This window comes from Podarcis vaucheri (assembly GCF_965113315.1).
Source record: "Podarcis vaucheri genome assembly, chromosome: 8".
Lineage (NCBI taxonomy): Eukaryota > Metazoa > Chordata > Lepidosauria > Squamata > Lacertidae > Podarcis > Podarcis vaucheri.
Window position 1 is genome coordinate 70479483 of NC_138766.1, and position 19688 is coordinate 70499170.

At 40.4% G+C, this 19688-nt stretch overlaps 1 protein-coding gene across 3 annotated transcripts in view; it reads right to left on the reverse strand.

Moving 5' to 3' along the window:
• The window catches only part of STK3 (serine/threonine kinase 3), a 114068-nt gene that overhangs the window by 56678 nt on the left and 37702 nt on the right, over positions 1-19688 (reverse strand). For all 3 annotated transcript variants that reach the window (XM_082235744.1, XM_082235745.1, XM_082235746.1), the window contains exons 7-9: positions 19161-19298; positions 12377-12502; positions 1541-1739 (exon numbers count right to left, since the gene is read on the reverse strand). In XM_082235744.1, the coding sequence (XP_082091870.1) occupies positions 1541-1739; positions 12377-12502; positions 19161-19298 (463 nt within the window). The remainder of the gene's footprint in view (positions 1-1540; positions 1740-12376; positions 12503-19160; positions 19299-19688) is intronic.

The window sequence follows — 19688 nt, forward strand, 5'->3', positions numbered from 1 at the left end:
AAGCTGCTTCAGTTCATCCTAGCAATAGATTATATTAGGCTAATTTTGTCATATGTGTATGGCAAGATAGCCATCAGATGGGCAACTGATGTTTCTTCTGCATTTCTGGAGAGAAAATATTAAGACACTTTACATTGCCAGGAATTATGACTGAACAGTCATACCACCAATGTTTTAACTAACTTCCAGCAGTGCTTTTGCAAAACTTAATTCATTCAGGTGAATGTGTTGGGAGAGACAAAATGCTTTTGGAAACCTCAGTTAATATTTGAAGGCACTGGGCAAAAGGCAAGCAGTTATAATAGCAAAAGACAGAAAGTTTGTGACAAGGAGTTAGATTAATGCCAACATTGTACATTTACCTTTTGAACAGATAGTGAACACATTACACATCTCACGACACATTAAGCCATAAGCCATAAGCTATAATAAAATGTGCCATTAAGCCATAAGCTATAATAAAATGTGTTTTTTCACCAACTGGCAGCATGCTAATGCATACTGCTCCATTCTATTACTGCTCCATTAATTTATATATTTTTTAACTGTTGCTATATCTCTATTGTCCCTGTTATACCTAACTGCAAATTCAAATGTATCCCTATTGTGTTTTATGACTTCCTTGATACTGTATGTAGGCTGGAACTACATACTGCTCCATTGTGCCTCTTTTGCTCCTCCCCGCACCTCCTTTTCCTCAGCCAGACTCCTTTCCCTTATTTCTTCTCAGCATTGCAAGACAACCAGCACTTGTGGTTTGTTTCTCTTCAAACAAATCACAAGCGGAAACCAAAGTGGCCAAGCCAACATCCTGGTTTGTTTCCTCCCAACTGCAGAAAAGGAGGGAAAGGGGAGGATTGAAGCAAGCATGATTGAGCAGCGTGCACCAACACACTTTTTTGCTTGCGGTAAACCGTAGTTTATTTTTAACCATGGCATAACAAGATGTGCAAACCAGGCCAATGCTTTATGACAAAAATTTTAAAAATATACCCTTTACAACCATTAACTCCTGGCTATAAATCTATATGACTATCATAGAACTGGCTCCAAATGGCTCTGGGTTTGACTGATGTGCCCTTAATGAAAAGTGTTCTATAGTTCTAAAATATATTTTAATTTTTCCAGTTATCCTACGTGAAATGTTATGTGAATGACTTAAATAAAAATGAAATCACACTTAAAACTTATATTTAGTTCCATAATATAGCATGAAGTAAGCACAGTATTTATAACTAATATTACTAATAAAGCCAATCCAGAGGTTGTAAGCCATCTTGCAGAAGAGATCTGTGAGTTCAAGGGCAGACATGTTGTCAGGGAAAACTAGCTCAAGTACACATGTGAATCTCATCTGCACTAACCACAAGAATGTAGCCAATATCTACATGGACAACTTCCTTTCCCAAGGTTTTAACTCCAACATTCTTTTGTAGAATCCATAACATAACTGATTTTAAGTGCGTATTTATTGATAACAATTTATATATCTAGAGGGAAAACAGAACATGCTTTAAACAGAAAGGAAAATTAAACATACTTTTCATAGTTCCGTCTTCATCTTCATCATCATCATCATCACTGTTTATCACCATGGTCCCCAAATCGGATTCAAGCATGGTGCTATTATGTTCAATCATTGTCTGAGCACTGTCACTCATAGTACTTGTGGCTCTCATTGTGCCGGCACTTTCTGAATTTGTCTTCACCATGGTATGGGAGTCCAGCTCATCCTCATCCTGTAAAAATGTTTAAATAGAAATTACTTCCAAACACTTACTGATGTTGAGGACAAAAGAATTTCCAATCACACACTCTGAATGCCTTAGTTCTTTCTTCACATCATGGCTTGTCACATTTAAATTCTGGGTGATACCCAACTAAGTCCTGCTTAGAATAGACTCATGGAAATCAATGGACTTGTGCTCTATAACACTGTGAAACACTGTAACATTTCTTGTTTCTCATATTGAATTTTGGGGCATGTCAGATTTAAGATTTATGGTCATTTTCATGGATAGGAGAAGGGCTGTAGCTCAGTGGTAGACCATCTGCTTTGCATGCAGACGGTCCCAGGTCCAAACCCCAGCATCTCCAGGAAAGACAAGGAGAGAATGCCGTTTAGAATCCTAGAGAGATGTTCCCTATAACTGTAGACAGTGCTGAGATAGATGGACCAATGCTTTGACTTGGTATGTGGCAGATTCCAATGTTCATCATTTCCATTCTTCTCCTTCCCCATCCCCACTCCACAACTTGAAGCCAAATAAATGTTTGGTTGTTTTGCTTGGTACACCTTTTAATTCTCACTTTCTCTCTCTCTCAACTATTAAAGGAGCTCAGAGCAGCAAACACACAAGCAGTAAAAAACCTAAAAACCATTCCAGTACAGATGCAGTAGGGAAAGATCTCTACTTAAAAGGCTTGTCGCTTCTCCAACATTGTTGCTCCTTCCTCATTGCTCCTCGATAAATTAGGCTTCAGGTTACAGACTCCGCTAACCCAGAAATAGTGCTTCAGGTTAAGAACTTTGATTCAGGATAAGAACAGAAATCGGGCTCCGGCGGACCTCCGGAAGGAATTAAATACTAAACCCGAGGTACCACTGTACTTGATACAACCCAGTTTTTACACATCACCAGCAACACGACAAAAACTGGAAAGCATTCTGTGAAAGAAGAATCTCAAAAACAGAAAGAGGATATATGCATCCCCCTTACTGTTAATTCACATGACTTGCCCACCTTGCCTGTTATTTACTCTCACGTATACTAGCTCTTCAATGCCTCAGGCAGCAGCCCTTTCCCAGTCCTGTTACCCAATGTAGTTTTAACAGAAATTTAACAAGAACTTAGAAAGCCGCCTTATAGAGTCAGGATGTTGCTCCATCTAGCTCAGCACTGCCTTCACTGAGTGGTAGCAGCTCTGCAGGATTTCAGACAGGGGTCTGCCCCACTCCTACCTGAAGATGCCAGGGACTCAACTGCAGCCTTCTCCATGATAAGCAGTTGCTCTACAAGTGACCTAAGGCTCCACCCCTAGGGACATGTATAAAAACCTCAATAGAAATGAGTCCAGGAGATCAAAAGGGCATTGCATATCATGTAAAAAAAAAATTTAAAAAAATAAATAAAATCTCAATGGGCAAAGGCAATTCCTTTCATTTGTATGTACTTAAAGGGTTTGTTAAGCTATGATAAAAGGGGGAAGAAGAAAACCCGTTGATACTTTGTAGAGAAGTATCTGCTGAGCAGATGCTTCAGGACCGTGGAACAGAGTTAATTCCAGCAAAGGATACAAAAGCATTTCCAATCAGTGGCAGTAATGTGCCAGGAATGTAAAACAGAGAACTGATGATAATCCAGTTCATGAATCATAAAACCCATATGGAATAGAAGTATTTGAAAACATTATTAGGAAATCCTACTCTCTTTCTGAAGTCAGATTTAGAGGATGTGCACAATATCCCAGCTATTTAAGGACTAACATGCTGTTCTATGCCTCAAGTCCTGTTACAAGGGCACATTCTACAACCCACAAAAAAACATCAGAATGCAAAAGAGCTGCTTGTTGATTGTATAAAAGCTTCCAATTAAGTGTTTAATTTTAGGTGACTCAATAAAAAGCAAATTCTTTGATTTGTAGCCCTCTTTGAGGGCCAAATAAAACCAGCCAAATACGCTTCGAAAGTCTATCCTAACATCGAGTTTACAAAATAGCCCTACGGATTTCAATGGCTAATGAAAAAGCCACGTACCACTAATCAGTGCCATCGTGAAGAAAACGATCCTGCTGTCCTGGGGGGAGTAAACTTATGAAGCACTGACTGTGTCTGATGATACCCATGACACAGACTAAAACTATAAAAATCAGGGTTGCTGGCATTATTGTATTATTTATTTATTTTTTAAGTTGCAAGTTAGTAAGATAAATTCAGCTTAAAGTGCACTGGCTGTCTTTCAGGAATAGTTATTTTTCTCTAGCCCATTTACAGAAATATAGAATAACATTTTCATATGCAAAAAATATATATGTGGAGTGTAATTCAAATGCCTAAATGTGTGTTCTACTGATTTATAAATCAACAAAATTACGACCTTGTTTCCAGGGGGGGAAACCCTAAATACCACATTGTTAACAAAGTTTCTGTTAAAATAGGTGATTAAATGAGCCACAGTTTCAGATATAAGTCTCAGTTTATTGCCCATAATGAAAATCAGCAATTAACAACAGCAGCACAAGAAGAAATTCATGGTAACAATTTGCTACTATTCATAATTCCCTGCTGAGTTTGTCTTATAAATCAAATTTCTACCATTTCCTTTTTCCCCTTGCTGTGCATGTCAGTCCTCTAACATAAGATCTCTTTCAAATGTCTCCTTCCACCCTTTTTAATATCTCTACCTCCATTTCTTCAGATTCAAATAGCTTCAGGAGTTGTATAGTCTCCTTTATATAAACAATAATCAGAGTTTTCTATTTCACGTCCACGGAATAGCACTAATACAATTTGTCGTTCGAATTGGGATCTAAATCCTTAAATTCAAGCAAAGTTATTTACAGGTAATTAAAAAGAACAATTCAGGACTATTGTAACCAATGGTAATCCCTAAATTTCTCTCATTTCATGTTTCACTATAGAAAGATTTGCAGAACCCTCTAGGTCAGGGTTTTTCGGCTGTGGGCCGGTTCACCACCCCTCAGACCATGTGGTGGGCCGGACTATATTTTGAAAAAAAATATGAACGAATTCCCAAGCCCCACAAATAACCCAGAGATGCATTTTAAATAAAAGCACACATTCTACTCATGTAAAAACACGCCAATTCCCGGACCGTCTGTGGGCCGGATTGAGAAGGCAATTGGGCCACATCCGGCCCACGGGCCTTAGGTTGCCTAGCCCTGCTCTAGGTTTTCGCTCCATCATGAATGGAATGGGCTTTTGTTCAGTGCAGTATCATTCACAAAGGGGGCCTTCCATGAATGCAACTCTCCTTCAGCTCAATGAGTGAAAGCTGTATTGCTGAACTATGATAATTTATATTAATCTTGCCTATCCTCTCCAAAAGAAACATGGAATCAACAAGAAATATTGGTTGAGTGAGCAAGAAAGCAATGAGTTTTACAGGCCTCCTTGCTGATGGATGATTTCTGTTGAGTGCTCCAAAAACAAAACTTTTTGCTTCCAATTTGTTTCTACTCAAAATAAATATGTTCACAAGCCTATGTGTTTGTGCTCTTCCCAAGGGCAAGTCTGCAAGACTGGCAAGCCAGAAAATTACATGGAACCATGCACACTCCATAATGCACTGTTAATCGCACGGTGAAATCCATGCCTTGTCAACCAGAATACCTACATTTCAGATGAAGTGAAGAAGGTAAGGAGGACAGCAATACCACCTAGGGAAATCATTTAAGTCTCCCATTTATCCTAAAGTAGCTCCTCATTACAGGATCAACATGCTGCACCCCTTAGTATTCGAGTTCCTTCCATTTTAAGCAGGAAACGGATAGCATTCAGAACTGAAGAAAATTCAGTTGCTTCAGATGTTTTGGAGAAGCCTTATCTTTTTGCCCAGGCTTTCCCTGACCCATAAGGTTGGTACATGTTTGAGTCCTCTGAATTTCTGTTTTGTTTGCTTTCATCTACTTTTATGTGTTTTTATACTCCTGCTTTATTGTTTTTAGGTTGTGTTTTTGTTTTAATAATACAGTGTTTGTTTTTTAGACTGTACACAGCTTATAGATTTTTGAAATATGTAGCAGCCTATAAATGCTTTCAAATGAATTAATGAATCAATATGGAACTCTACATACTAATAAACAGAATATCATGTCATAAAAAAAAAAGTTTGGACATTCCCTCAAGACATATTTAATGCCTCAGTACTACACCGGGTAGGGCCACTATATTCCTAATACAAGGCATGTATATGCACTCCTCCTGATGGGAGAAAAATTGAAAATATAATTGTAAGTTCCCTTATTTATAAATTACAGTATTTCTAAAATTATTTCTGTTCTAGCATGTTAGAGACAATTATTTGGTTGGGATTTTTTAAAAGCTGTATGCCCACTACATCAACAGCAGTCACATTAAATTTAATATTAATTATATAGGACAATCTTTTCCAATAAATTTTCATATTAATTATATATAAAAAATCTTTTCCCATTCAGATGCCGTGTCTTTTATGCTGTACAGCTGGGAGAAAGTTTGCTGGTTTTTAAGTTTTCTGCAATTCGTTTCTCTACTCTTTATTTCTGATCTGAAGTATTCAAATTTTTCTATAAAAGCAATGACAGCATCTGCCAAGGAATTTGGAAATGCTTTTCTAGATCACTGGGCCAAAGGGGCAACATAATTTGAGTGCCTTGATGTAAAGTTGGAATCTTGTTAAATAAACAGCACAGAAAAAAGTGAAAACAGATAGTAGAATTAATTACTGTACCCAATACAGTTGTAAGCAGTCAAGATGGCCGGTATATGCAGTGCAACTCACAGAATTGTAGAGTGGGAATGGACCCCAAGGGTCATCCAGACCAACCCCCTCCAAAAGCTGGAAACTTTTGCCCAATGTGGGGCTCATGACCCTGAGATTAAGAGTCTCATGCTCTCCTGAGGTACCCCGGCTGGGGAAGGGTCAGTGGTAGAGTGTCTGCCTTTGCATGCAGAAAGTCCCAGGTTCAACCCTTAACATATCCAGGCTAAGCTGGGAATGTCTGCTGCCTAAAACACTGGAGAGTTGCTGCCAGTCAAAATAGAAAATACTGAGCTAGATTGGCCAATGGTGAAATTCTGTAAAAGGCACTTTCCTATGTTCTTCCTGCACATTCTTTAAAAATAATTGTGTTCTGTAACTTAAATTACAGTGGTACCTCGGGTTACATACACTTCAGGTTACTTATGCTTCAGGTTACAGACTCTGCTAACCCAGAAATATTACCTTGGGTTAAGAACTTTGCTTCAGGATGAGAACAGAAATCGTGCTCCGGTGGAGGTCCCATTAGCTAAAGTGGTGCTTCAGGTTAAGAACAGTTTCAGGTTAAGAACGGACCTCCGGAACGAATTAAGTATTTAACCCGAGGTACCACTGTAATTAACAGTTAATGGACTGGATGAACTTGTGCTTTTTAAAAACACACACATACACAGACATATATTCTAGGAGAGATTTCAATAAATTTGTATTGTGTTCATTATTAGGGTCTGGCATATTTTCCAGTCAGGAAAATGTCTGAATAGGTTAGCTTGGCTACCGATAGCCTTTATCTTCCCCTACACTATGTTCATTCTATTAGTTCAACAGGCAGAACCTTGCTTTGTAAATATCTGAAGATTCTCGGAAGATGTAATGCACAGCACAATTTAACAAAATGTATTCCCCCCCCCCCTTATCGCTAGTAAAGAGAAAAGAATTTGTGATCCATCTTGGATCTCAGTATCAATTTTAACTAATTTCTGTCTTATATATGCAAGATCACTAGAGGGCAGCAAAGACAAGTAGAGTGTAATGCACAACTTTGCGGACTTAAAAGAACTAAATTTAATACTCTATACAATAAACACCTCATCACTGCTTTGGGGTGGGGAAAATGTGAATATAATTACAGTTTGCTTTTTAAAAAATTACTAGAGTAGCCTATGATCGCATAAAAGGTGAGGAAATTCAAGAGCTCTAAAAACTGAGCATTTGAGCAAGTTTTTCAACAAATAAGACAACCTGAACAAATACTGTAAAGTGAAAGAGAACTATATATCAGATTCACTACTTCCGCGGGTTAATCATTATTGTCAATTAGCACATAAAAAGTTATTGTGTTATTTTACAAGCTATCGTAATAATGGGCACACTTCAGTGTTAGCTGAAATCGTATTGATTTCTCTTCTTCAAGAAGTCATAGGGATCCAATTATTTGATTAACATTTAGAAAAACTTAAATGAATGGAGCCATAAAATGTATATGGCATTACAGCAAATGTGTGGAGGAGGGGGACTACTGCTCTTTATTAAAATAAAAATTAATTCCTGGCCCTAAGAAAATATTTCATAAGAAAAGGCTGCCTTAAACAACAATTGGACAGCATATTTACCCACATCTTTTGAAAGGCACACAAAATTCAAAGAATCCTGGCCTGACTTAAAAATAAGTAGGTTTCCAGCTATAATAGTTTCAGAAACACTTTTGAAAAACATGATGGCAAAACAAGAAGACTAGAAACAGGAAGGTGATTCAGCTCTTTTTAAACTTCCCTGATTTCTAACTCTCTCAAGAGTTAATATCAAGTAATTAGATATATAAGGAAGTTGAACTGTAGGAATTAGTAACATAGAAGCAAGCATACTACACCAATAAATCTAATGCTTTTTTGTTCTTAGTTATTTCCTTAAAAAGCACAGCATTTTATTTTTGTCATTAGGAAGTGTTTTCAAACAATCTTGTGGTAATGTAGATATTGAAATGTGAAGCAAAAAGATACACTAAGAGTTGACTATTAGTTCATTTCTTTAAAGATCCTTTGAAATAAATATTTGGACATGTTTCTTGGGCGCTGCCAGGCAACGAGTTGCTTTACGTTTCCATAATACAGCTGCCTGACATCAGAATCAAATTTGCATCACACTTCAAAAATGCATAAAAGAAGTGATAGATCATGTTTAGTAATGCTTAAACCAACATTTAAACTTTGATATTAGGATTAACCTTCTGTAGAGTACTCAGCTTGGACTTTTTACTTAATTAAAAAAATCTGTAAAGTTACCTCAACACCTATCAAAACATGTCAGTTTGTCAGAATACATTCTCATCAGACAAGCTATTCTTGTAACATGCCTAAACTCAACTTCATGAGCTCTATTATTGACCATATTCCACATAGCTTTCAAAGAAGGTAGTCACTGCTACTTGTTTATAAAAGTTGCCCAGACTACAGGTGTGCCAGTTGAACTTTTGAGGATATACGATATACTGAAAACAACAGACTTGTGGCACTAACAAATGAAGTGTTATCTGATGAAGTGGATTGCAGTCTCAGAAATAATATGCCATAATGAATGTGTTACTCTGTAAGGTCTGCAAGACTGTTGTTTTTGCTGCAAGAAACTAATGCAGCTACACCTCTGGGTAAATAATTACCACGGGTTATTTTTCTCTAATAAAATTCTAAAGGGCAATAGATCATTTCATTTTATTTATGAAACCTGACATCAAGCAGCTCAAAATTTTGCACCCTTTTCTTCAACCAAAGTACTAGTTTTAAATAACTTTACAGCTGGTTTGTCATTACTGTTTCTTTAAAGGTATCTAATAAGAGAGGCACCACAAGCTAACTTTTCATACAATCCAGTATCTCAATAGCGATTATCTCTCAGTATTACATGAATGGAAGCGCTAAGAAAGATTTAGCGTGTCTGATAGATGAAGAAATGGTTCTAAACTCTGCCCTCAAGGAAAAGATGTCCTGCAAAGGAAAAAATGACCACTGATCATACTACTTGAATTTGTCTCTCTAGATCAGGGGTGTCAAACTCAAATTCATCGGGGGCCGCATCAGCAGTTTGGTCACCCTCAAAGGGCCGGTTGTATCTGTAGGACTATGTGTCCACTCTTTATTATCATAAATTATTGTCACTGCATTCAATTATTACTGTTTTTTGTAATAATGTAAGTAATAACTAGCTCTGAAAGCAGAAACATAGTCAAAATAATGGCAAGTAGATATTCAAATGTACAGGCTGGCTATTGCAGATACTGCAAATTCCAACAGGTTCCTCTCCTCCCTGGGAGCAAAACTCCAGAAACAATAAGTGAACTAGGCAAGAATTTGCTTCCTCTTCTTGCCCCCCACCCCCACCCCCAAACCAGTCGCCTCAAGATCTCTTCTCCTCACTCTGCCTAACAGTAGGGCCAGCCCCAAATGCATCCTCGCCAGGCCCCTTTCCGCTCTTGTTTTTATTGCCAGGCTTCTGCACCTCAGGGCTTCCGAGGGAAGCAGCAGACACACAGCCTGCCCTTCTCCCTGCCTGCTGCGGAACAGCTCGGCCTCTCGGACCAAAGCAGGAACACGGAAGCAGCCTAAGCCGCAAGCAGCATCTGCTGCAACCCCTGGCAGGCGCTCCGAAGCCAGTGCGCTGGCTGCTGCAGCTGCCCACCGTTTCCTTGGAGGGAGATGGAGCGCGCGCCCAGCTGGGCTGGCGGCTGGGAGGGAGCGGGGGAGGGGCCGGGGCGGGTGTGGGGAGGGGAGGGGGCAGGGCTGCCTGCTGCAGTCACTCTGCTGCCACATGCCCCAGTCTCAGGAGGGAGAGGGGAAAAGAAGGTGCTGCTCCGGCGGAGGGATACAGCTCGCCGTATAATAAGCGCACCGCGCAGCCTCACACCTACAGCATTTTTGGCGACCTAACCGGAGCCCAGCTCCTTCTCACCCTGCCGCTCCCGTGCATTTGCTAGCTTCAGCGGCTGCGCCAGGGACTCAGTCAGGCCCGCGTCCCGGAGCTTGGCTGGCGAGCATGTGTGGCTGATCTTCGCGTTGGAGGAGGGGGGGTGGGCGGGCTGCGGCGCAGCTGGATCGCCGACCCTCTTTGGGCACAGCTGGCCCGGATTGGTGGTCTCTCTCGCTTGCCTTCCCCCACCCCATTCACGGCTGCCTGTGCTGCGGGGTCTGCTCGGATGTCCTAAGAGGGGGGTGGGGTGGCGAGGGAGCCCTGACTTGCGCTTTTGCTCCCGACCCTTGATCCTTCTTGCCCAACCCAAATCTTCACCCTCCAACTCAGCCACCCACACGCCCTCTTCCCAGCTCCGGGGCTCGTTGCAGTTCTCGCTTCCTCTCCACAGCAAAAGGGAGGGAGGGGAATAAAAACCCGGAGCTGCGGCCGGTTCCTGTCTTTTAGAGAAGCCGCTTGCCCGGAACTAGAATATAAGTAGATATTCAAATGTACAAGGGCCACATGACGAGGTCTGGCGGGCCGGATTCGGCCCGCGGGCCTTGTGTTTGACACCTGTGCTCTAGACAGAATGACAACTGGTAAGAATGCTGTGTGTCACAAGAAATGCTCATCTATATAAGCAGTACAATAATATAGGATACAGTGGTGTCCAAACTTTCGTGAAGTGAAGGGCCATGAGGGCCGACCAAAGTTGTTGAGCCTTTTTTATAGGGTTGAAGTTGATGAGGTTTTTTTAGGATTTTAACCACAGGGGCCGGATTAAACCGACCAGCGGGCCGGATTAGGCCCCCCAACAGAGACTTTGGACATGCCTGGGATATAGGAACAGGGAAGCAAATCCCTTTGACTTGCACACATTTTCAATTTTTGCAGAAGTCTCTGTCAAGCCAAAAGGGAAAGCAGATACCAGGAGAAAACAGAAAACTATTTACTAATGTAAATGCTTTGAGTCACCTCTGATAAGATTAGTCACCTAGTCACAAAAGACACAGCACGAAACACCGATAGACAGACATTCACAGACTGCGGCTATATTCCCATTAGCCCTTAGATATCTACTCAAATTGTTGCTTGTATTTGGCAAGGTTATAAATTTAATTCTCTAACATGTTCTTTAAAGGTTGTATGGCCAATTATTATTAAAACAAGGGCCAGAACAGGTAAGATGGTCATACTAGAAATGTCCACACACACCATGCCTTTGTTTATAGTAGTTTTTCTATGAGAAAGAATATATTTACAATCTCAAGCATGTTTATGTTTTGGCCATGAGAAACTGAGCAATCACTTTTTCCCCCTAGTCTTGATTCGATCTGCTCCTGAATGCAGGTAAAATATCAAGATTGCATTCCCACTAAAATGGAGGAAGCCAGGCTGCTTTTGAGCCAACTGCCCACCCCTTTCTAATAATTAAAAACTTACAACAAACCTACAAACTGCTTTTGCAATCTGGGGTTTTACGTGGCACTTGCCAGGAATAAAACTCAGGAAAACCCAGGGGCAACTCTCCTGATCACAACTGATCATTTAAATATGTAGATACTGGCTGGTTCATATGCAACACTAAACCATGGCTTAGCGTGGCATGACCAACCTCAGCAAGCTTGAGCAAGCATCAGCTTGTGTATTCCTTCTCCTGAACAGCTGGGAGGAGTGCTGGTGAGATTATTTTCATTTTGGAAGAAAAAACTGGAATGGTTTTTTAAATAAGCTAGCTTCATAAACCATGGCTTGAAGATGGCTCATTTAGCAACCACTGGCTTGTTTTAAAGCAGGATTCCCAATGCTAAGCCACAAGGGGGGAAAGCAAGAGGGCAGAGCACAATGCTTCGCTCAGGCTAATCTGTATAGCATCAAACCATGGTTTAGTACCACGTGCAAACCAGCTCCATGGAACTGGCTACAAAATAGATCATTAAATTCTCACACACCGAGTTTTCGTCTTCTTCTTCAAGTTCCCTCTGCTGTTCTTCATGTCTTTTCGCCTTAATTTCCATAGCTTCAGTAATCAAGTCTCTCAGGATTGAAACTGGTTTTGCATTCTTAATAAAAGGATGCTAGAAAATAAAACTATATAGTTATACAAAACGGAGCCCACAGACACTGTACATATAGTATAAATATGGTGTAACATGTTAAAACAACATGTCAATCAACTTCACAGACCAGTGCATGAAAGAACATTTCCCTTTGGACAGCAATTAAAATTTGGAATAAAAGAACATATGATCTGTTTAACCGCTTTGCAGCTAAATAGGATTTTCCATTTTGTTTGTTTAGGTAAACAGCAACCATGAGAAGAATGTTACTACAAATCACAACTGCTTTACAGTTAAGGATATAATTGTCCAAAGGAAATGTGAATTAGGTGGTAAATAAACAAAGAGAAGATAGCCTGACATAGAAAAATAAACTTTTTAATGCATTCAGTTACAGTATTTAATTCATCTTAACAAGCTGACAATGCAAGTTAGTGGCCATAAGCGGAGCAGGCAATATAATGATCCACATAAATTGAATCACTGAGCCACTGAACTGGTTCACACCAGCCATGGTTTGGCTTAGCATTCCATCAAAACCCAGGCTAGTGGCTTGTCTTGCTCCAGGCAAACCGTAAGCTGTAACCAAAGTTTGTTCCTGGTCTACCACCTGTGATTTGTCTGGTGAAAACTAACTACAAGTCAAGGTTAAGTTGTGACATTACGCCAAACCATGGTTAGCCATGGGTAGCAGAACTGGAGGGAAAGTGCTACAGCCACAATGTGTAATCTGGGAACCGCCATGGTTTGTCATTCTTGCTAAGCCATAGTTACGTGAGCGCTGGGCCACCTACAATGATGAAATAAAAATGAAGTAAAATTAAAATCCTCAAGCTGTCCAGATGATATTGAAGAAATCAAGAAAGCCCAGCTATTTTAATGTAATTTACACTCCTGTTTAAGAACTGGCATGTGTTCTGTCACTATTGTGAATATGGCTGTTTACGATATGATACGATATCTTTATTGTCATTGTCCCATACAGAACAATGAAATTGAAAAATCTACGTAAGACATTCAAGACAGGCTTTCCTATTCTTTCTATTAACATTTGTACATTAAAATTCCAACTGGAATTTTAAACCAATTTATCTAATAAAAACCCAAGAGAGAAATCCAGTGTTGTATTATGTCAATTATACCACACATTAGGGCAAGCATGTCACCTTGCCAGATTGAATTGTCCACCTCTCCTACCCCTGCACACTGTTCTGGGGTTTTTCCCAACTCCCAAGAGCCAAATTCAGGAGCATGCAGAGAGAAGATGGAGGAAGTCCCCTTATGCTAGTTTCCACTGATGGGACTTTATTAGTTGACTCCTGCCCCATAGGGTTTGGTGCTTGTTTGTTTTCTGGTGTGTTGTTTTTTTAAGGAGAAAGCTCATAAATTGTGCTCTTGACTCTTGATATGTCCTAATGGTCCTTGATATGTCCTAATAGGCTGTGCTCTCAAAAATATATTTTGCTTCGCTATTAAAAGTTGCTAAAAATATTGCTGATTTTTTTTCTTACAAAAGTCAGAGCAAACTCTTTTTGAAACTTCAGCACAGGAACTTCCCACACAATCACATTTTAGTGCAAGTAATGCACCATTATCCATTTTCTGCACAAAGCCTGGATGTCTCTCCTCAAGGCTGTGTTTTTATTGCACAGATATCACCTTATTCCCAGCATCAGATTTGTAAACTCTAAAATGAAGTTCTTCCACCATATCCCATGCCATATGGAACATGGTTCCAGGACTATTGTGGTCACAGGGTGGTAATTAAGAGAGATGACCATTTTCAGTAGCGGCATCTCTCCTCTTTTCCCAGGCATTATTCAACTGCTGGTTTTTATTGCTATGGTTGGGGGGGGTGAATTTTAGCTGAATAATTTATAGCAAGCATGTCTGTGTCGTTGGAAAGAGGATTTGGATCAATGAATTGTGCCTTATTTATACATATGATCATTGAGGTTATTTTAATCTGTTTTAGTATTTTAACCTTTGTATGTTTTAAAGTGTGGGACGCGGGTGGTGCTGTGGTCTAAACTACAGAGCCTAGGGCTTGCCGATCAGGAGGTCAGCAGTTCGAATCCCCATGATGGGGTGAGCTCCCGTTGCTCGGTCCCTTCTCCTGCCAACCTAGCAGTTCGAAAGCACGTCAAGTGCAAGCAGATAAATAGGTACCGCTCCGGCGGAAAGGCAAACAGCGTTTCCATGCACTGCTCTGGTTTGCCAGAAGTGGCTTAGTCATGCTGTCTGTGGACAAACGCCAGCTCCCTTGCCCTATAGAGCGAGATGAGCATGCAACCCCAGAGTCATCCGTGACTGGACCTAACGGTCAGGGGTACTTTTACCTTTACCTGTGTTTTCAGAGAATCATAGAATCATAAGAGTTGGAATAGACCACAAGGGCCATCGAGTCCAACCCCCTGCCAAGCAGGAAACACCATCAGAGCACTCCTGACATATGGTTGTCAAGCCTCTGCTTAAAGACCTCCAAAGTAGGAGACTCCACCACACTCCTTGGCAGCAAATTCCACTGTCGAACAGCTCTTACTGTCAGGAAGTTCTTCCTAATGTTTAGGTGGAATCTTCTTTCTTGTAGTTTGGATCCATGGCTCCGTGTCCGCTTCTCTGGAGCAGCAGAAAACAACCTTTCTCCCTCCTCTATATGACATCCTTTTATATATTTGAACATGGCTATCATATCACCCCTTAACCTCCTCTTCTCCAGGCTAAACATGCCCAGCTCCCTTAGCCGTTCCTCATAAGGCATCGTTTCCAGGCCTTTGACCATTTTGGTTGCCCTCCTCTGGACACGTTCCAGTTTGTCAGTGTCCTTCTTGAACTGTGGTGCCCAGAACTGGACACAGTACTCCAGGTGAGGTCTGACCAGAGCAGAATACAGTGGCACTATTACTTCCCTTGATCTAGATGCTATACTCCTATTGATTCAGCCCAGAATTGCATTGGCTTTTTTAGCTGCCGTGTCACACTGTTGGCTCATGTCAAGTTTGTGGTCAACCAAGACTCCTAGATCCTTTTCACATGTACTGCTCTCAAGCCAGGTGTCACCCATCTTGTATTTGTGCCTCTCATTTTTTTTGCCCAAGTGCAATACTTTACATTTCTCCCTGTTAAAATTCATCTTGTTTGTTTTGGCGCAGTTCTCTAATCTGTCAAGGTCGTTTTGAAGTGTGATCCTGTGCTCTGGGGTGTTAGCCACCCCTCCCAGTTTGGTGTCATCTGCAAATTTGATCAGGATGCCCTTGAGTCCATCATCCAAGTCGTTGATAAAGATGTTGAATAAGACCAGGCCCAAGACAGAACCCTGTGGCACCCCACTAGTCACTCTTCTCCAGGATGAAGAGGAACCATTGATGAGCACCCTTTGGGTTCGGTCAGTCAGCCAGTTACAAATCCACTGAGTGGTAGCATAGTCAAGACCGCATTTTACCAGCTTCTTTACAAGAATATCATGGGGCACCTTGTCAAATGCCTTGCTGAAATCAAGGTAGGCTACATCCACTGCGTTCCCTTCATCTACCAGGCTTGTAATTCTGTCAAAAAATGAGATCAGGTTAGTCTGACATGACTTATTTTTCAGAAATCCATGCTGACTATTGGTGATCACAGCATTCCTTTCTAGGTGCTCACAGACTGTTTGCTTAATGATCTGCTCCAGAATCTTCCCTGGTATTGATGTCAGACTGACTGGGCGATAATTATTTGGGTCCTCTCTTTTCCCCTTTTTGAAAATAGGGACAACATTTGCCCTCCTCCAGTCTGCCGGGACTTCGCCTGTTCTCCAGGAATTCTCAAAGATGACTGCCAGTGGTTCTGAGATCACACCTGCCAGTTCTTTTAATACTCTTGGATGCAGTTCATCTGGCCCTGGAGACTTGAATACATCTAAACTAGCCAAGTATTCTTGTACTATCTCCTTAGTTATTCTGGGCTGTGTTTCCTCTGCTGAATCATTTGCTCCAAATTCTTCAGGTCGGGCATTGTTTTCTTTATCGGAGAAGACTGAGGCAAAGAAGGCATTGAGGAGTTCAGCCCTTTCTGTGTCCCCTGTTTGCATTTCACCATCTTCTCATCTGAGTGACCCCACTGTTTCTTTCTTCTTCCTTTTGCTACGGACATACCCATAAAAGCCTTTTTTGTTGCTTTTAACCTCTCTAGCAAGCCTGAGTTCATTCTGTGCTTTAGCTTTTCTGACTTTGTGTCTACATGTGCTGGCTATTTGTCTGAATTCCTTTTTGGTGGTTCCCCCCTTTTCCATTTTTTGTACACATCCTTTTTTAATCTTAACTCAGTTAAAAGTTCTTTAGATATCCACCCTGGCTTCTTTAGGCACCTTCCATGTTTCCGTCTCATTGGTATTGCCTGAAGTTGTGCTTTTACTATCTCCCTCTTAACAAACTCCCAGCCATCATGAACTCCCTTTCCTTTTAGTATTACTGTCCATGGGATCTCACCCAGCACTTCCCTAAGTTTTGTGAAGTCAGCTTTCTTAAAGTCAAGAAATTGAGTCCTAGTATGCTTGGCTGCTCCTTTCCGCTGTATAGTAAACTTCAGAAGAGCATGATCACTCGCACCTAATGATCCTTCCACTTCTACCCCACTAACCAGGTCATCAACATTGGTTAGGACCAGATCTAAAATGGCTGTTCCTCTTGTTGCTTCTCCTACTTTCTGGACAATGAAGTTGTCTGCAAGGCCAGTGAGGAATCTGTTTGACCTTATGCTCTTGGCTGAGTTTGACATCCAACAAATATCCGGGTAATTGAAGTCCCCCATTACTACTATCTCCCTTCCTTTTGCATGCTTGGCCATCTGTTCCAGGAAGGCATCATCTATGTCCTCCGTTTGGCTTGGGGATCTATAGTAAACTCCCACAATGAGGTCTCTGTTATTCTTCTCTCCCTTAATTTTGACCCAAATGCTCTCACTTTGGCTTTGAGGTTCTAAATCTTGGATCTCTTCACAGGTATACACATCCCTGACATATAACGCCACTCCTCCTCCTTTCTTGTCTGGTCTGTTTCTCTGAAATAGATTGTATCCCTCCATTATTACATTCCAATCGTGGGACTTATCCCACCAGGTTTCAGTGATGCCTATTATGTCATGTTTAGTTTGCTGTACCAAGAGCTCAAGCTCATATTGTTTATTTCCCATGCTTTGCGCATTAGTGTACAGACATTGAAGTCCATTAATCATTCCCCCGTGTCTCTTATTTAAGGATTTTTTCTTCCCACCACTAGGTCTGCGTGCTGTTTGCTCCATTTGGTCTATGACATTTGGATGATCATCTTCATCAATTGATAGACTCCTACCTTCAGGAGCACTGTCTCCCTCCCCCACATTAGTCAGTTTAAAGCCCTCCTGATGAGGTTTCTGAGATTTTTGGCAAAAACATTCCTCCCAACCGTTGTTTTAAAGTACTGTTGTAATTCTTTCTTGATTATCTTGTTTTATCTTTTTGTAAACCACTTTAAGGCTTTTTTTTTTTTACAATCAAGCAGTGCATAAATTTTATGAAATAAATAAATAAATTCTAGCAGATTGTTGTAATTGTGTTTTTAATCTTTTATGTGTGATTTTGTGTGTTGATTTTATTATCTCTCTCACTGTAAATCTACTTAAGACTTCTTGTAGAAGGCAATTAATAACCAAAATAGTAATTATATGTTACCCAACTGTTACAGAATTTTTTTATGTCCCCTGCTGCTTTTCCACTCTGTGCTGTTTATTTTTACTTCTTTTATGGCTTTCATCTTGTTTTAGCTTTTTATGATTTTACTGTCTGGTTTTAGTTGCTGTTGTTGTTGTTGTTGTTGTTGTTGTTGTTGTTGTTGTACACCACTGTGATAATATTTTTATGATACAGTTGTATATAAATATTTTTACAAATAAGTATAAATAAAAAGAAAAACAGTACAGGGATATTAATTCAGTTCCATCTAGAATAAAAAGAGTTACAGCACTATCTTAACTATAAGCAGGGGTTGGATGGCCATCTGTCAGAGATGCTTTAGCTGCAATGCAGGGGGTTGGACCTTGAGGTCCCTTCCAAATCTGCAATTCTATGATATCTACCCAGAATTGAATTAAATGAAGCTTACTCCCAGGTAAGCATGGTTACAATTACAGTCTTAATATCCATCTACAAAGCTGCATAAGGACAGGACAGTGTGCTTGCTACCTGTGCAGAAACACAGTACTAAAATGAAGTTGGGCCACACTTGGATTTGTATTTTTCGCCCGCTATCACAGAAGAAAAGAACTAAAACCCAAAATTATACTGCAACAAAAGTATTCAAGAATGACAAAGGTAAGCAGGAAAATAAGGCAAGATGGAAAGCAGAGGGTTGGAGAGGACAAGGAGGGAGAAACAGTTCAAATAAAGCAGACTCAGATTTGCTAGCTGATAGAAATGGTTTAGGGAGTTCCAAAATGAGGGCAGGAAGAATGAAGGAGGGAGCAGCATGCAAAATTCAACAGTGACTAAAACCAATACCAAATATTTTAAGTTTTTAAGAAAGCTGGGTAAGTGGAAAAGGTTTCCCAGAACTGTCTCTCTGGATCAGGGAATAGCCAATATGGTGCCATCCAGACTCTGTTGGATTACATCTGCTGGGGGCATAAATCCAAGTTTCCCTAGGGAACACAGCTGAATACTGACCTGCAAAAGTTGGGTTGCAGTTGCTCTCTGCTCAGGATTCTTCACCAAACATTTTTTCACGAAATCAGTGAATTCATCAGACCAAAGCTCTGGCTTCCGGAATGTTGGAGGGGGGTTCGTAGGAATCATAAAAATTGCCTGGTTTTTTTAAGGGTGAAAGAAAAGGTAAGGATATCAGTATTTCAGCAAATTAAAACAACTTTGTTCTTTTTATCTTTATTTTTCAAGTTGAAACTGGAAGGGGGTGAGGGGAGTTTAGCTAGTCTTGAATTTCCAATATCACCAAGATAAAGGAACCAAATCCATCTGCTACCAATGTAGCTACTTCCCATTACAATTTCCTCTATTTAAGCCGTACCTCATTGTGCACATCATTCTTTATTTTATCTATTATTGCTAATCAATCTCAAGAGAAGATTTTTGTATTTCACAGTCTTTTGGCTGAGAGGCAAAAGCACTTCCTGGTTAAGCACATAAAATGTGATCTTGCAGCTATTATATGCCACATACATACAAAACAGTAAACTG